Source organism: Mesitornis unicolor, unplaced genomic scaffold, assembly GCF_000695765.1.
Source record: "Mesitornis unicolor isolate BGI_N332 unplaced genomic scaffold, ASM69576v1 scaffold44654, whole genome shotgun sequence".
Taxonomy (NCBI): domain Eukaryota; kingdom Metazoa; phylum Chordata; class Aves; order Mesitornithiformes; family Mesitornithidae; genus Mesitornis; species Mesitornis unicolor.
The window spans coordinates 18,232-33,935 of record NW_010180214.1 but is presented as its reverse complement, the minus strand read 5'-3'; the positions used below and the strand labels follow the sequence as shown (position 1 = coordinate 33,935).

General features: G+C 42.2%; 1 protein-coding gene across 1 annotated transcript in view; it reads right to left on the bottom strand.

Annotated features, from left to right (window-relative positions):
* Positions 1 to 15,704, bottom strand: part of LOC104539497 (ovostatin-like) — a 25,074-nt gene that overhangs the window by 1,817 nt on the left and 7,553 nt on the right. The window contains exons 11-32 of the mRNA XM_010183036.1: positions 14,500 to 14,658; positions 13,902 to 14,129; positions 13,434 to 13,491; positions 12,769 to 12,914; positions 11,981 to 12,130; positions 11,238 to 11,408; positions 10,805 to 10,937; positions 10,101 to 10,197; positions 9,380 to 9,608; positions 7,968 to 8,091; positions 7,508 to 7,626; positions 6,908 to 6,959; positions 6,442 to 6,525; positions 5,446 to 5,622; positions 4,888 to 4,969; positions 4,245 to 4,401; positions 3,757 to 3,831; positions 2,544 to 2,709; positions 2,045 to 2,265; positions 1,232 to 1,447; positions 694 to 818; positions 272 to 362 (exon numbers count right to left, since the gene is read on the bottom strand). Coding sequence (XP_010181338.1) covers positions 272 to 362; positions 694 to 818; positions 1,232 to 1,447; positions 2,045 to 2,265; positions 2,544 to 2,709; positions 3,757 to 3,831; positions 4,245 to 4,401; positions 4,888 to 4,969; positions 5,446 to 5,622; positions 6,442 to 6,525; positions 6,908 to 6,959; positions 7,508 to 7,626; positions 7,968 to 8,091; positions 9,380 to 9,608; positions 10,101 to 10,197; positions 10,805 to 10,937; positions 11,238 to 11,408; positions 11,981 to 12,130; positions 12,769 to 12,914; positions 13,434 to 13,491; positions 13,902 to 14,129; positions 14,500 to 14,658 — 3,060 coding nt within the window. The remainder of the gene's footprint in view (positions 1 to 271; positions 363 to 693; positions 819 to 1,231; positions 1,448 to 2,044; positions 2,266 to 2,543; positions 2,710 to 3,756; positions 3,832 to 4,244; positions 4,402 to 4,887; positions 4,970 to 5,445; positions 5,623 to 6,441; positions 6,526 to 6,907; positions 6,960 to 7,507; positions 7,627 to 7,967; positions 8,092 to 9,379; positions 9,609 to 10,100; positions 10,198 to 10,804; positions 10,938 to 11,237; positions 11,409 to 11,980; positions 12,131 to 12,768; positions 12,915 to 13,433; positions 13,492 to 13,901; positions 14,130 to 14,499; positions 14,659 to 15,704) is intronic.

Genomic DNA, 15,704 nt, shown 5'->3' with positions numbered 1-15,704 from the left:
TTCCCTACCTGGGCAGTGCCAGCGCCCAGTTGCAGCCACCAGCTGGTTGGGCTCTAACTGGAACCCTTCCTAGTTTTTAATGTGGGAAGGTCTATGTGGTCACAGCTCATGTAGGGCATTCCCTCCAGCCAGTAATGAAGATGCTGCAGTCATGCAAACACCTCTCAGGGTCTGCGTGTGAATGACTCTTAACCACACCTCTGTTTTTATCATGACCAGTCTTCTCCTCTGTCTCCGAGGCAACTAATTTAATCTTGCTCCAATAGTTTACCTTATCCAAGGAAGACTTAACAGGAACAAAGCCAGAGAGCATCTTCACATCAATAATGACCATGTTGGAGCTGCTGCGCTTCCCTGTGTAACTGAAACAACAGAGGCCCCCATCAGTCCGGACCATGCCTGGGGAAGCAAACCTCAACTCTCTGCTCCTGGCCTTGTGCAGCATGGCGAGGCTGGCGTGAATCACATGCACTTGTTGACTGGCTCAGATGGGAAACACTGGGGAGGCCCCTAGTATGAAGAGGCCAAGTATGTGCTACCATCATCAGTTATGGTCTTTTGAGATACTGTGTCTTACAGGCTGATATCATCAGCACATTGATCAGATCGTGGTTCTTGACTTTATAAGCAGAACTGAGTACACACAGCAATCTGCATGTGATCTATGCAGCTGGTTTGTTGATGGCACATTACCTGCTTCTGAGGACAATATCAAATTTTGCTGGTCGATCCTGTGGGCAGGAAGCATTTCTTGTCTGCACTGAGAGTGAAAATCCAAAGGCCCCCTCTGGAAGGTGAATGTTGTATCTCAGTGCTGTCTGAAAGAGGAAATACCCCTTTTGTTCAAACACGCCAAGGGCTTTTCTTTGCACTCCGAAAAACAGGTGTCAGACATAGTGAAATTTCCTGGCAATGTTGCTGTTGTTTTTACGTGGAAGATTCTTGCTTGCATCAATGACAGACACATCGCACTTCTGCTCTTTAACAATGAAGGTGCTTGTACCCAGAGTCAACTCCCAGAGAGAAACCAGCTGCTGATCAGAAAGGACTATTTTTTTTCCATGCTGTGACTCCACAAGAGTCAGATTGTGGGGTGGGGAAAACAGTGTTTAAGTAGTTTAGGGAAATCAAATAATTAGGAAAAATAAAGAGACATTGGATAGCAAATCATCATAAACCTGGCTGCTTTGTATGCAAAATGTGAGACACAATGAAGAGAGCAGACACTTACTTGCATAAGAACACATCCACTGCCATTCACTGTTAGCTTGTATTTTCCAGGGACCTCAGGAAGGGGAGTCTGTTGCAGCAGGAGCCTGTTCACATTGTTGACAAAAAATACCTTCTCAAAAGACTTTTTGGAAGTGATCTTGATGACATTTTGTGTAACAGAATTGTAGGCTGCCCCACCATAAGCAGCGAGGGCTTGGAGAGCAATGACTGTGTCCTGAAGGAAAATAAAATAATAAAAGACATTTAACTACACAGTATGACTGATGCAGAGAAGGTCAAAGTCAGAGTTCCAATACGAAGCGCAGTTGCTTCCTCCTGGCTAAAGAAACCCTGAATTTGTGTATAATGCCAGAGTTCATATCTATAAGGAGCCATTTCATTCTGGCATGTATATTTTAGGGTGGAAGAAATCTCTCTACTCATATGAAGGTCTCATAACAAAAAATCTGAGCACTAGAGCACACTTCTAGAGTTTTTCATAGTGGTGAAGCATGTGTTTTCTAGGAAATTACAGAGCACTTCTTCATCATGTATCAGCTGAGACTTGGTGTTTTCTAGGCACACCTCCAGCATAAGTATCTGTATTTGTTGCAAGTCAAATTACCGTGTATGGCTTTAACCTTTCCATAGTTAAGAAGAAGAGGGAAATAAAACCTATTTTGGTGTCTCTAAGAGAAAGACTTGGTCTCTGTGTGTTTGGAACAGCAGATATGAAAGAGAAATAAGACTACGCAGTCAAAGCCGCATTAGCACCCTGAACCAGCACCCCAATTCCTAGGACTGACTGGGGAGTGAAAAGGAGTTTTGGCACCTGGGTGGAAGAGAAACCTCCGTAGGGATTCTGCTGCTTGATGATCCACTGCACAATCCCTGAGGCCTTTGTGAGATCCTCTTGATTCCGGTTGGGTTTGTAGGTCAATGCCAACAGCACGTAACCAGTGATCTCAACTTCAGCTGATGGAGCATGGTCAAGGAAAGAGGGAGATTTTTCTGATGGAGACCTCTCCTCCTGCTCCCAGTGCTGTGACCCATCTGAATAAACAAAGAGTGGGTGAGGAGCAACCAAAATGGATTATGAGATTATGGGTGTCACTGCTCTATGCTGCCTCAGAGATGTACTGTGTCCTGGCCTATTTCTCACAAGTACTCTCTACAGAGCAACAGATGTGCTGTAAGTTAACTCCATAGATTATTTGCGGAGTCTGGTTCATGTGCCTATACCCTCAATATTGTCAAGGTTAGACCAGGTACCATCAGTAAGATCTGTTCCCTCTTCCCATTCCCAAATTCCCAAAATAACTTTAACTCACCAACTTGCTTTGCTGATTTCTGTAACTCTCTCAGGACCGATTCACATTTTTCTGCCTTGCCAGCTAAGCAGAAAGCATAGGCCATGAGCGCCTGAGTGTAAACATTGTTGATACTCTTCTCAGATGCAGTCTCCAGACAAAAAAAGGCATTTCGGACTACAGGGTACTTAAAAAAAAAAAGGCAAACAATATAAAACATATAGGTCTAATTCAGGACAGTAGTCTTCACCTGCCCAAACATTTATTTTCTTTACACCTGTTCTTCATCCTATCACTATCACAACAATGAGAATGGCACTTCAGTTTGTTTAGTCACTTCAGGAGAGAGAATACAGAATTCTTTAAGGAGGGATTTCAGAGGAAACATCAAACAAATCAAGTAGCTTTTCAGTGTGCTCTTGAAGATGTCGGTCTATAAACAGAAGACTGTTATGTTTCTTTCACAGCTAATTCCTTCTGCTTACCTCCATGTTCATAATTCACTCTGCATTTCTACAGTCAAGTCTGTTTTCTTGAACAAATCCAACTTAGTAGTACCTGTCCTCAGTGATTCTGGTGTAATTTTAATTTAATCCTGTGGAGTTGTTCAAGGCTTACACCAAATAAAAAATGTTCATGGTTTCGCTCTGTGTCCTCAGTGATGCACTAATCAGGAAGGTCCTCAGAAAGGATGCGACAAATTGGAGGCAGAGAAATTCGTATATTGAGGTCGTACATCTCTATAGTCCCTTTTGTACTAGCCATTTTTTAAAAAGGACAAGATTGGCTTTTCGCTCCAAGGGACCTTTTTTTCCCCAACATAACTTTTAGTTCCATTCGTAGACTTCATGGCTTTACCTGCAATAACTTACTTTCTTGACTGAGCTGTGTTTGAGGCTGAGCCATAGTGTGTGGGTTGTTACCTGCCAAGTTATTTTATCGGAAACTAGTGTCACTACATGTCTTCCGTCTCTCAAATCAAAGATCTAATGCCTCTGGTAAATTTCTACTTGAACACTGGTGGTTTAAGAGTTGGGAGATTCCAGTCAGGTTTGAGATAGAGATAGGAAACTTCTCTATCAGAGCAACTAGTGCAGATACAGAGCAGGGTCATGTTCCCTGGGAGCTCACTCTCTGTCAGTTTCTCTCTCTTTACTACCTAGACAATTTGTGGCAGATGCTGGAGCCAAGTCAACATCTGGGGACCAATTCCAGCAGCTGAAGGTCTCCTTACCGAGCTGGAGTGCCCAGCTTCTAGCATGGCAATGGTGATGTAGGCAGAAAGTGACAGCTCATCATCTACTCCTCCCTGAAAAGGACACAGAGAGGAATTATCAGTCATTGCCATGAGTGAGCAGTCTTTAAATATGAATTACTATATCCCAGATGGGAGGTGTGGCCAGTTCTGGAGGCAGTCCAAAAGGAAGAAGAGCTTACACATAGCTCATAAATCTCTCTTAAATCAAGATAAGCCAGTTTCTATCACCTCAGAAAACATCACTCTTTCAGGCTTACAGTTACTTGTAACCCTATCTCAGGTGCTCATATGCAAAGTACAGTGTGGGGAAGCTGACTGAGCTGAAAATAGTAATTGTAAGGTGTGGAGGTTTAACCCTTGGCAGAGGACAGGCGTTTGGATTAAGTATAGTTTTTTACAGTAATGGGAGAACAAGTTATTAATGAAAAAAGTGTAAATTTGACCAATAAGTAATTCTCTACCACCTTCAAGGCATTGTTGAAGAGCATCCCAACACTTTGGAAACAGCCATCTGGCTTCTGTTTGCTTGCAAGCCACATCAGGGTTTGAGCCTGGACATTGTCATCAATATAGATCCAGTGACTTGCTTGTGCAAATGATTTGTAAACAAAGGCAGTGAGCCTGCAAGGGAAAGATGAAGCTGTGAGATAAGCATTGAAAGTAGGAACAGAAAAAGTTAGTCCTCCCATTCATGCTATGCATAAGCATGAAGACTTACAGCCAGCATGTTGGTGGCTTGCTTTTTCTTCATGTGCTACTCTGGGAGAGGGTAGTTAAAGGAATAGTAGCTAGTTGGAACACAGGAAGGGTGTCTAGCACACTCTGGGTCTGTTCCAGGCTACAGAGCACTACAGTGCATTGGGTTTCATGGGAGATAGTAGAAGTGGGAATCAAAACATCACCTGAGTCTTTAGGGATTACCTTCTCTGTTCACCCCATGTTACGGGGTTGGAAAACCATTTTTCTTAGTACTTACAGAGTCCCAGTCCTAGACAGCTCTGTTCATCTGATTTAGCTAGTAAAGATGCCTCTTACCTGCATCACGTGAATTCAATGCAGATTCAATGCAAATTCATCTCTGACCCATTTCTGCTCCCAGTCACTCACCAGGTGTTCCCTACTTTATCTCTTCTGCCAAAGATGCTGTAGGACCCATCAGGATGTTTGTATGACAGCTGCTTCTGGTAGCCTGCAAAAACATGGAAGAGGAAGTGTTCCCTAATGTGAAAACAAAACCCTATTGTTTGCTATCAGATTTATCTGAAACCACAGTGGGAAACAGTGGAAAGGCAATGTATATACCAAGCAGCAGGGGTGTCCTGAGGGAGCTTAGATGGAAACATCTTGTCCTGCAGAACGAGAGTCACAGAATAGGCAGAGCTGTGACAGCTCTGTGCTCCAGCAAAGCTAATGGGATTAGGATACATGCTATGCCTGGGTGAAAAATGAGAAAGGGACTATAATACAGAACCACATAGCAAACATGAAGTTGAGTCTCAGCCAAATAGGATAAGGAAAGAAAGATAAAGCAAAGATAACAAATGTCTTGATCAGGGCAGACCCTTGGGTCACTAAGCTGGGACAGCCATGCTGCTGCTTCTGCCCACTGGGCCTCAGTGGGAATTTCAGCACACATTCATTGTAAGGGAATCACAAAGCACTCACCGCTCACTAAGTATTCGATGGCCTTGTATTTGACCACCTTACTCAGCTGCCCTGTCTTGTTCAGATAATTCAGAACATAGATGTTGGGTGCAAACAGGACCATGTTCTGCTCCCCGCAACCGAAGGGCATCTGGAGTAGCTGGTGCGCGTTCTGTGTGGCAGTACCCATGATGTCACCTGAGGAACAGAAGATGCCGGGGGGGATTAGCACAAATCATGGCTGCTGATATAAACAGCAAATTCTGTTTTGTAGGCAGAGTCATGGAAAGCCTAGCTGGGGTTGCAAGTCTTTCCAACAAGTGTGAAGCTCTCAGTGCTCAGTGATTTGTTCTGTTCTGCTGTGCAGTCAACAAAGAAATCCCTTCCCTGCCTCTTCTTACTTAGGCTAAATTGCCTACACCAGAAACACTACCTATTTCAGTGCCACTTCAAGCAGATTCTATGAAAAGAAGAACTTCCAGGAAACGTCTATTTCCAGAGGAGGGAGTGGAAAAGCGTAGAGATGCCACAGTGAACCATGTATTGCAGAATTAAAAACTAATACTGAAAAGGGCCATTGGTTATGCACATGTATCATAGACCGCCTCTAAATTGTTATTTTTAGGCACAAACCCAGCAAGGGATTTCTAGAATGAGCTGAATTCACTTTCAGGAAAAGACTGAAAAGATTCCACTAGCATCTCTGATTTGCAGGTGGATGAATAGAAAAATGTCGTACTGGCATGAGTCTGACTGAGCTTATAACTCAGAGCTGTGCTGCTTCAGAGCTAAACATCCAAATGCAATAAATTTAAACAGAAAAGTTAATAAGGATGTAACCAATATTTAAACTTCATTTCTCTAATGCAGCGAAGAGCATTGATGGACAAGATAAGAATCAGTCTCTTTGCTCAAAAGTTTCCCACATAGGAAGTGAAAACTCACATTGCTGAAAAAGGTTTAATTTTATATTTTTACGTTTTCATTCTTTTTATGTTTTAATTATTATATATTTACCAACAACAGAAAAGGAAGCTCTCGCTGATCCTTCCACCACATTTGTAGGTAGATCTAGAGCAATGTCTTGAATAACCACATCATCTGTAGAGAAAAATATTAAGTTTGTTGTGGTCATTTGTATAGGGACATTGTTTATAGCAGTGAAAAGCCCCTGGTAGAAATTGCACAGTTGAATAGGGTAAGGCTGGTGCTCACAGGCTGTAGTGTCTGTGAACCCTTGGGATTTCTTCAGAGCTGGTTGGTGAGGGTCAGGGCTGCTTTTGTGCCTCTTTTAGGCACAACTTCGAGGAAATCTTGGAAACTGTTCGCTGTCAGCACTGAGATGTTGTGGAAGGGAATGTTACATTCCCTTTCCCATTCCCACTGGGCAGCTCCAGGGAAAAGAGGAGAGACAGCATCAACAAGCACTGCAGAAAACAGCACAAACTCCAACCTTCTTCTCAGCAATATGTAAAACGCTTACCTTTTGTGCAGATGAGGGAGTTTTGAGTCTTTTCCCTTCTGATGCCTTCAGGCTGCATGGTGATGGGAAGAAGAGACAGATGCAGTGCATGAGAACAAAGCATGCAGAAGAACTGCAGTGACAGAAGAGCCATCCCCCCTGCCTCATCCTCCTGCATCATAAGACAGCTGGATTGAAGCAACAGTTTACAGGTTCATACTTGATGTGGCTGCTACTAAAAGGAAGTTCCCATCACATGGAGGCCCTCACTTCCGGGTTTTCCTCAGCATGAAATAGATGTGCACTTATGAACACCCACTGATCCCCTTGGAAGAGGACATCAGATGGGAGTGGATTTAGTCTTAGATTGAACAGCCAGACTCTGTCCCACCCAGATGAAGGTGGAGGAAAACCAGGAGTTCTTTAGGCACAAACTCAGCAAGGGATTTCTAGAATGAGCTGAATTCAATTTCAAGAAAAAACTGAAAAGATTCCACTAGCATCTCTGATTTGCAGGTAAATGAATGGAAATTGCCTTTACTTGCTATTGGTACTTTTGCTGCATTTTTCTTTCCTCATGGAAGGGAGTACAGGGCAAAGAGTAAGAGCTGTCAGCAGTACCTCAACCAACAGTGTTCTGATTTGCGTGTCCCTGTAGTCAATACTGATGTTCCTAGGTGCTTTGTCTCCACAAGCTTCATCATCCTTGGTCTCTGCAGTAATGCTGAATACCACATTACCTTAAATAGTAGCAGAAAAGGATTGAAAAATGGACCTCTGCCATGCAGATGACTAAAGCAAGAATATTCTTCCGGTAATGAATATCTACAGATAACAAGTAGTGCAACATGATGAATGGTCAGTCACTATAGGTGAGACATATGGGAAAAGAACTCATCTCTGAAAATGGAAATTATTAACACACTGCAGTTGTGGAGGAGCTCTTTAGCCCAGACAGCAGGAAAGACCAGTGGTAGACAAAGTTCTCCAGGTTGAAAGAGGATTGGTTTTTTCAGATGAGGTATAAATTGATTAGTATCAATCTCAAGACAGAAAACCAGGTAGATTCAAAGGCGCTTACCAATTTCTCTGGGGAAAATATTCCAGACATAGGTCTTTCTTTTTTTGGCACATACACATCCATCATCCTCTTGGGAGATGAGTTTGGCCTGATAGTCATGGGAATCTGACAGCAAAACATTAATCTGAGAAGAAAAAGAGAAGTGTGATGGCATTAAGATTTTGTACCATAGGCAAATGGTGCTTTATTGTTAGAGTGGGGTGAGATAGTCTCTGTTTATGTCTAGTTTTAACAGTATGGAGCAGATTTAAGGCCTGGGATGATGGTGTTAGATCAGTCATCCATCAGATGTAACCTTAACATTATTCCCTTTTGCTTCCCATTCCATTCTCCATTGAGATGTTTAATATCCTATGGATACACCTGATTCCTTGTCAGGTTACTTAGTTGTGTCCTGCTGTCCGGGTGCTAATGGCTTTGAACTAACTTGCAAAGGAAACCGCTGATTAGTGTTTGTTCTTCTGTTGTTGTAGGAACACTTGAAAAACAAGATTAAGAGATGAAAGCCTCAGTAACTGAGATTTTTTCTTTTCTAGGTTTTTAAAACCCTAGGCCTTTTTGTTTTCTTAGGTCAAACTGTTAACAGAGTTTGGGAAAAAAACATTCCTAAATTGTGTCTTGATTTTTCCTCCTTTGATGGTGATCTCCTCCTGAGACTGGAGAGCTGATTCTCAGCATTCAAATCAAGTAGAAGAAATATAGACTCTTCACCTACCTCTTTTTTCAGGATTCCTAGATACAACATAAGAAACAAGAAGCCAAACAGAAGATCCCTGTTTTTGTTTTTTTCAAGTATCCTTTAAACTGTGTGTAAGCTCCCTCCATGCACTGAACCTCTGTGGTATGGAGCCCTTTTGCGTGGAAAGTACTGAATATTGAGAGTACAGTCCCTCAGTGCTTGGGAGCAATAGAGCCTCTAGCTGGACAGATACTCTGTAGTAAGTAAAGTACCGCACTTTTGTGCTTCCTGGTTTTGTACTTTTGGAAACTTTTGCTCCAAAGAAGGGCCTGTGTGCTCTCCACTTCTTGCTCTTCCCACTTTTTTCTATTTGGCAGTCACAAGTCCTTCACTTCTTCACAATTCCACATATTTCCCTAAAGAAAAGACCACACTAAAACCATTTATGTCTTGCATGACTCTGGATGATGAATGACACACTGAAAAGCATTTGTTTCCTTCTTCTAGGGGTCTCAAGACAGTTGCTTATACACCCATCCTAGTCACATTTAGCACAGATTTCCCTCTGTTTTGTAGTGGTTTAGGAGGACAAATCCAGGATATTCTATCATCAGATAAAATGAGCAGTATATCGATCAAGGGCAGAGTCTGATCCAATCATCTACACCAATCATTTTGATGCAGCCTATTTGGAGATGGGGTAAGGTCTAAGAATGTATGCAGAAGTACACACCTTAATGCAGTGGTCAAGGTAGTTGAAGACATTGGCTCTAAGCAGGAAATCTTCTCCTCGGATGATAGAGTAGGGCAAGGTCAAGTCCACAAAGAAAGGCTGGAAGGCTTTCAGGGTGTCAGGCACAGACATACCAAATCCATCCAACTCTTCCACACAGAAGGCACTGGCCTTCCATTCCGTGATGGTGTCAGGGATAGTGTATGAGATGCTGGCTTTGCCAGTAGAGCTGATTGTAATGGGTAAAGGATGAGTTTAGAAAGAGTAAGTTTCCTATACCTTGCTTCTCAATAGAGGTAATGTGTTTTGAAAATCAGCACAACCCCTATTCTGTCTGCAGAAATCCCACTTCCAAGTACCCCTGGAATTTATCACCCAAATCTCATGATGAAAACACCATTTGGAAGTTTTTCTGCCCATCATTTCCCTGAGTTTGAAAAGGAAACACAGAATTTTGTTTTAGTGACCTATATTTTAAATAGAGGTGTCCCTCTTCTTAAGAAGGAAGTATGACTTATGGTACATACATTGTGGGAATAGGTGTCTTTGGAAACAGGGTAATTTTATCATGGAAAAGAGGAGGGTAGGTGGTGAGGTAATGATTGAAAAAGCTATGTCTTCCAGTCCAAAAGGTAAGAAGAGGTTGTAAGGAATTGCCACCTTGCACGTTAGGGGACACATTTAGTAACTCTTCAAAGCAAAGAGACGAAGCAGTACTCACTTAATTAGGACTATATCCCAAATCCAAGTTTCAGGGAAGAATTCCCGAACAGTCTCAAGCATGAGTCTCTTCCCACGTTCCTCTCTAGCAACTTCAGCTGCTAAGAGATAATGCTAATTTAGTCAAACCTGGTTCATATAATGAAGACTTCCAAAAAGGACAGGGTTTAATATGCATGGGCCACTATGAAGAATGATTGGTGTTTAGCCATTTCTTTCTAACTGAGACTATCGCTAACGCCACTCAAATATTATTTAATGTCACTAATGTATCTCTGAGTTAGGTATAACCTGGTATCACAGAGAAAGAAAACATTACTTGAAGTTCTTTTGTCTCCACATGTGAGCATGAGACCTAGAGTTAGAACTCAGGTCACTCGGCTCTTAGGTCTGCTGTCCACGTTGTCATGCTGTCCTTTCAAACAAGCTCTGGTCAGAAGGGAATCAGTGTCAACAGTGTTAATTTCATGTAATACTCATCTGATTGACAACACTTCCCAGCATGAAACTGGACATGAATCAGAAGCATAGAACTGAAAGGCTTTTCTGGGCATTGGCCATTAACCTAAGCCATCTCGTTCTGTGCCAGACCAATATTCAATATCAACACTAATGCAATTCTTGAGTACTGTCCATGTTCATGTCACATGAATACCATTTCATTTAAGGAGAAAAGTAAAATCTCTTTCCTGTCCCCTATATTACCTGATGATTTGACATGGTATGTAGAAGCCATGTATCCTGAATTAAAGAAATATGGTTGAGGTCTTACAGTTTCACTAGTACACACAACTGGTTGCCGAACCTTTGAGTTGGTAAAAAATTTCATGCCCATATCCTGTAAAAAACACATTTTTATGTTATCCAGAACCGTACTGTAGCTGAGGTTTATTCCATTCCTCCCTCTTTCTCGTTAGTGCCTTTCCACCACAGAGGTGCCTAAAGACATCTATGCAGAGACTGCAGCTCTGTGCATTCTGGAAAGTCAGAGTAGACACCAGAGTCAACTGAGAATAGATGTCCATGAGGAGAGATTGTTGTATATGAATTTTACTAACAGCATTATTTGCAGAAATATCTAAAGCTGCATAAATGGAAACTCATTTCAACAGATTTAAGTAATGCACAGAACATTTACCCTGAGGAACTGATATACATCCGGACCTAATCCAGATGTTACAGGTGTGTAATACAAGCCTTTGTGAAAAATGTTGTTAGATGAAACACAGGGTTCTTGAGGATCATCTTCTAGATTGAGCCCATTGAAGAAGTAGCCTTGAAAGTCTTGCAGGGGATGCAGGCTGTATATCTGTGAGGGGGAAGCAAACACAAAACCTCTGTGTGTGTGTAAAGATCAATTCAGATTACACCGTCTTGTGCTTCAAATTGCCAGAGCTGAGATGTTGGCTTGTTTGAAATGATGCTTTGTTTCCTGTACAGAAAACTGACTGAACGACTGGACCCAGAGGGTAGAGATCAGTGGCACAAAGTCTAGTTGGAGGCCTGTAGCTAGTGGTGTACCCCAGGGGTCAATACTGGGTCCAATCATGTTCAATATCTTCATGAATGATCTGGATGATGGGGCAGAGTGTACCCTCAGCAAGTTTGCTGATGACTCAAAACTGGGAGAAATGGCTGATATGCCAGAGGGTCATGCTGCTACAGACCAGTCACTGGTTAAACCAGATCCCACATGAAAGAGGACTTATAACTGCCAAGAAACAAAAGCTGTAGAAGGTGCCTATTGTAGAAGGTTTATGACCAGCACATGCAAAAGGCAATAAATTTCTAACACAATCTAACAATGTGAAGTGGAGAGACACTGTAATGGAGGAGGAGGACGCAGTGAAAGGAGGCAATGCATTTGTTTGGACAGCTTACTGTTTCCGCGGACAGCTCCATCTCGGACTTCAGGAGCAGCACGCTCTGATCAACTGCCCTCACTGCACAGAAGGAGTTGGCAGCAGCTTCAATGACTAGGCTGACATTGGAAGCTGAGTGCATCTGCTTTTTGGAGAACTGCAACCGGACCTGAAATTGATCAAATGGGTGTTGGTATGGCTAATCCCTACTGCTCAGGGCTGCTCTGGATGTGTGTGTGAATGGAAGGCAAGAAGGAGAGGAGAAGGCTCTTCTGTTAGAGCACAGATAATCTGCCTGGATGTAAATGACGAATGAAAATGTACCAGTGGAAAAAATATGGAAGGAAAACTTAAACCCCAGCTTGCTGCTTTTGTTTATTTTTCTGTATGTATTTAGTTCTGGTAAACCCAAATTGCATCTTTCACCAAAGAAGTGTAAAAAATTAAATTAAATAGTGAAATGGTATAAGGCTATAGTGTGTTTGCTATGCTAAAGAACAGACAGTCTAAACTAAATAGGACACTGATATAGTTCAGGAGAGGCAGAAACCATCTGGGAGCAGTGTGGGTTTCCTGAGAAGTAATTTTTAATGTTAAAAGGAGATTTACCTTTTGACGATAAGGCCAGGAGGTGGTGGTAGAGGAGAGATGTAAGGCCAAAGAGAAAAAAAGAGAATGAAGAGAGTAATGTTGGGAAAAGTTGATGGAAACAAGAAATAAAACTGGAAATCTGCAGTGAATGTGTGTACAAAGAATTTGTATTTATCTGACAGCAGGTAAGGCTTGCTGTATCTTACTGCCTTTCACCTTGTTTTTGAAACACTTCTCAACTCGAATTCGGACACTGTCTGCCACCAGCTCCTTGGCAGGGTGTAAGGTATATACCAGCAACCGAAGGGCGGGAGCCATCTTCTCAGTGACTTCAAGTGGGATGGTGAAAGTGCCATTTTTGGCTGTTAGAAGACAGAAGGAGACCAATAAGGAGAGAAGCACAAAGACCTACTGTAGTGGCAGCCATCCTCAACTGTCGTAGAGCTGTACCAGTCAGTGGAGCAATCTGTGCTTAGAAAATAAACTGAAATGTCCTGGATTTGCCAGGAGGTTACATGCCTGGGTTTAGAACCAGATGCTCTCAGATTTATTGTGGGTTTGAACATGTGGCCAGACTTGGGTAGCCCCCTAAGCCAGCCACTCTACATTCCCTACATTCCTTACATTATCCTTTTGGAAAATCTTTACAAGACACTACTTCTTGACTTGTATAAAATGAACTAGTTGCTGGACTAAACCTGACTTCGTAGTTATCTTAGTGGTAGTGCCAGTATCATGCACACATGCATGGATGGAGAGAGATACAGCCCTCCCATTAGCTGTTGTGTACATCCAGAAAGTCTTACCTTGGTCCTCAGTTCAACCATCCCCCTCCCCCTTTTTTTTTTAAATGACAAACATATATTGGTGACTTAACTTACCAGCTTGGATATTGACTTTAACTTCCCCTGTAAGGACAATCTTGCCTTTTGCCATGCCCTGTGCAGAGAAAAGCAATACATTTATGGGTTGGTAGAGGTTGGATAGAGAAAGCATCAAGTTCAGTGTACAGCAACAGGACAGTCAGGGTATTTAAACTGAGACTACTTCAAGTGCTTAAACATCGGCCTTAGGGCTGGATGCTGCCACAGCTGCTACTGCTGCTGAGGTCCTTGTCACTGGTCAGGAAGCAGAAGGAAAAGAAAGGGAAGAGGAAGACAGAGAATACCATAAAGAGTTTCTTGGAGGGAAGGAGCAAGAACCCTGGCCTGAGATATTAGGAAGGTGGTTCCTTGCTATGAAATAGAGTAACGTGGCTAGAAATGGGGGTCATTTTTCCTGAGCAAGTAGTTTTGCTTACCTCAGTGCTTAAGCCCTTTCAGCAAACCATGCAACAACCCTACACTCACCACATAGTAGAAGTTCATGGTGTTGATGCTTTTATATCCTTCTGTATTCAAGACATAGTGCACAGTAATCATCCTTTTCTGCCCACAGCTCAGCTCTTTCCACAAAGGCTCAATCCTTACAAAACTGCTAGTCCAGGAGTAGAAGCGCTGGATGCTGAGAGACGCATCAGGGTAGGAAGGCTCTATCCAACCTTCGGAGTGGCACGGGTCAGTGGTTTTGTAAGTTGCCTGATCAGGAGAGGGAGTGGGGAAGAGAAGGAAAAAAAACATATGTCACTAGGGAAATCATTGTCACTTACTGACATCAGAATGATCAGTTCACACAATACATATATATAAGAATTGCATCTAAAGCCAAACTTGTAAGGAAAAAGCAGCGCAATGGTCTTGCAGCCTTGCAGTAAGCCATTGCATTGCAACAACTTGAGTGTTTTCCTCACTTCTTTTGTAGTAATTTTTGAGAGCTCTAGAACATTAAATAAGCCAGAGAAAGCACATGTTTATTACCAGAATTCAGACATCGTCCCATCTTTTTGGGGTTCAGTTTGAGACCAGCCATCTCTCTCTCTGTCTCTACTCAGTCTTGTTTTGTACTTACTCTCAGACTGATCTCAGGATCAAACATTTCAGACGTGTCAATGCTAAACTCTACAATGCCATTAGCATCAGTGGTGAAGTTGTGTGTGTTCTTGTTATTGACAAGTAGCTGAATTGCCTCATTGTAAATAGGGAAGTTGTCTTTGTCTACCAGCTTGATCTGTAGAAGAGAATGTGAGACATGGTCAGCATATCTTTCTGAGTGTAGATAATAATGTTTTGCACTCCTTTGCTCTGAACACAGCAGAATTGTTTTTTCTTCTCCCTTCAAATAAATACTTAAGAACTGAAATGTCTCTCTTCACTTTCTGGCAGCTATCTCAGCTATCTTATGAGGTTTGGAGGAGGAGCTTCCTCACCATCTGGTACATCATTGATAACATCCTTTTGTGGAGCAAGAACTTCGTATGTCTCATCTTTTCCCTGGTCAGTCCCTTCTGACTACACATTCCCAGTTTAAAGATATACTTCCATTCCTCTATTTTTTTCTGTCTTAGTCCTGAAAGTCTGCTGCTGATACTTAAATGATACATCATTAGGAAAATTCTAGGTTGATAAAACTGAGCATTCATTTTGATGTTGGTTTTTTTTTTGATTGGTTGGTTGGGGTTGTTGTTTTTATAATAATATATTAAATACAATCTTAAGAGATTAACTATCCTCACTGTCTAGAAACAGTATGGACATAAATGATGTTGACTTCAGGAAAGGACGGTGAATGGCATGTGGTGACACCAGGACAAGGACTGGAATCTGCTGCATTTTGAGAAATTATGAGTTTCAGTGGCTTCCAGACAATAGTGCCCCTGATATGACTCTCTAGGATTTGGGGGTTTTTTTGCACAAAAGCGAAGAAGCTGCCTGAAGCCACTGTCAGCAGTTTTGTCTCTGAAATGTGACATCCCAGCCTTCTACCACATGTCTTTCAGCATGTTTAACCTCTGGTGTGTGTGAGAATGTATGTGTTTGAGGAATTCACTGTGGCACATCATCCCAGCCATCGTGTTGACCGCCATCCTCCAGTAAGTGGTGGTAAGATGCACAGCAATCTGAATAACAGAGTGGTAGTGGGGACCAAGTCAGAAAGTTAAATAGACATTTTCCAGAGTGGAAAAAAATCCTTAAAAGGCAATTTCTTCTCTTCTTTCAGTGCTTCTGATAATACGTATCCTTATCCTTTCCTTATTGAAAAAAACTGAATTGAAG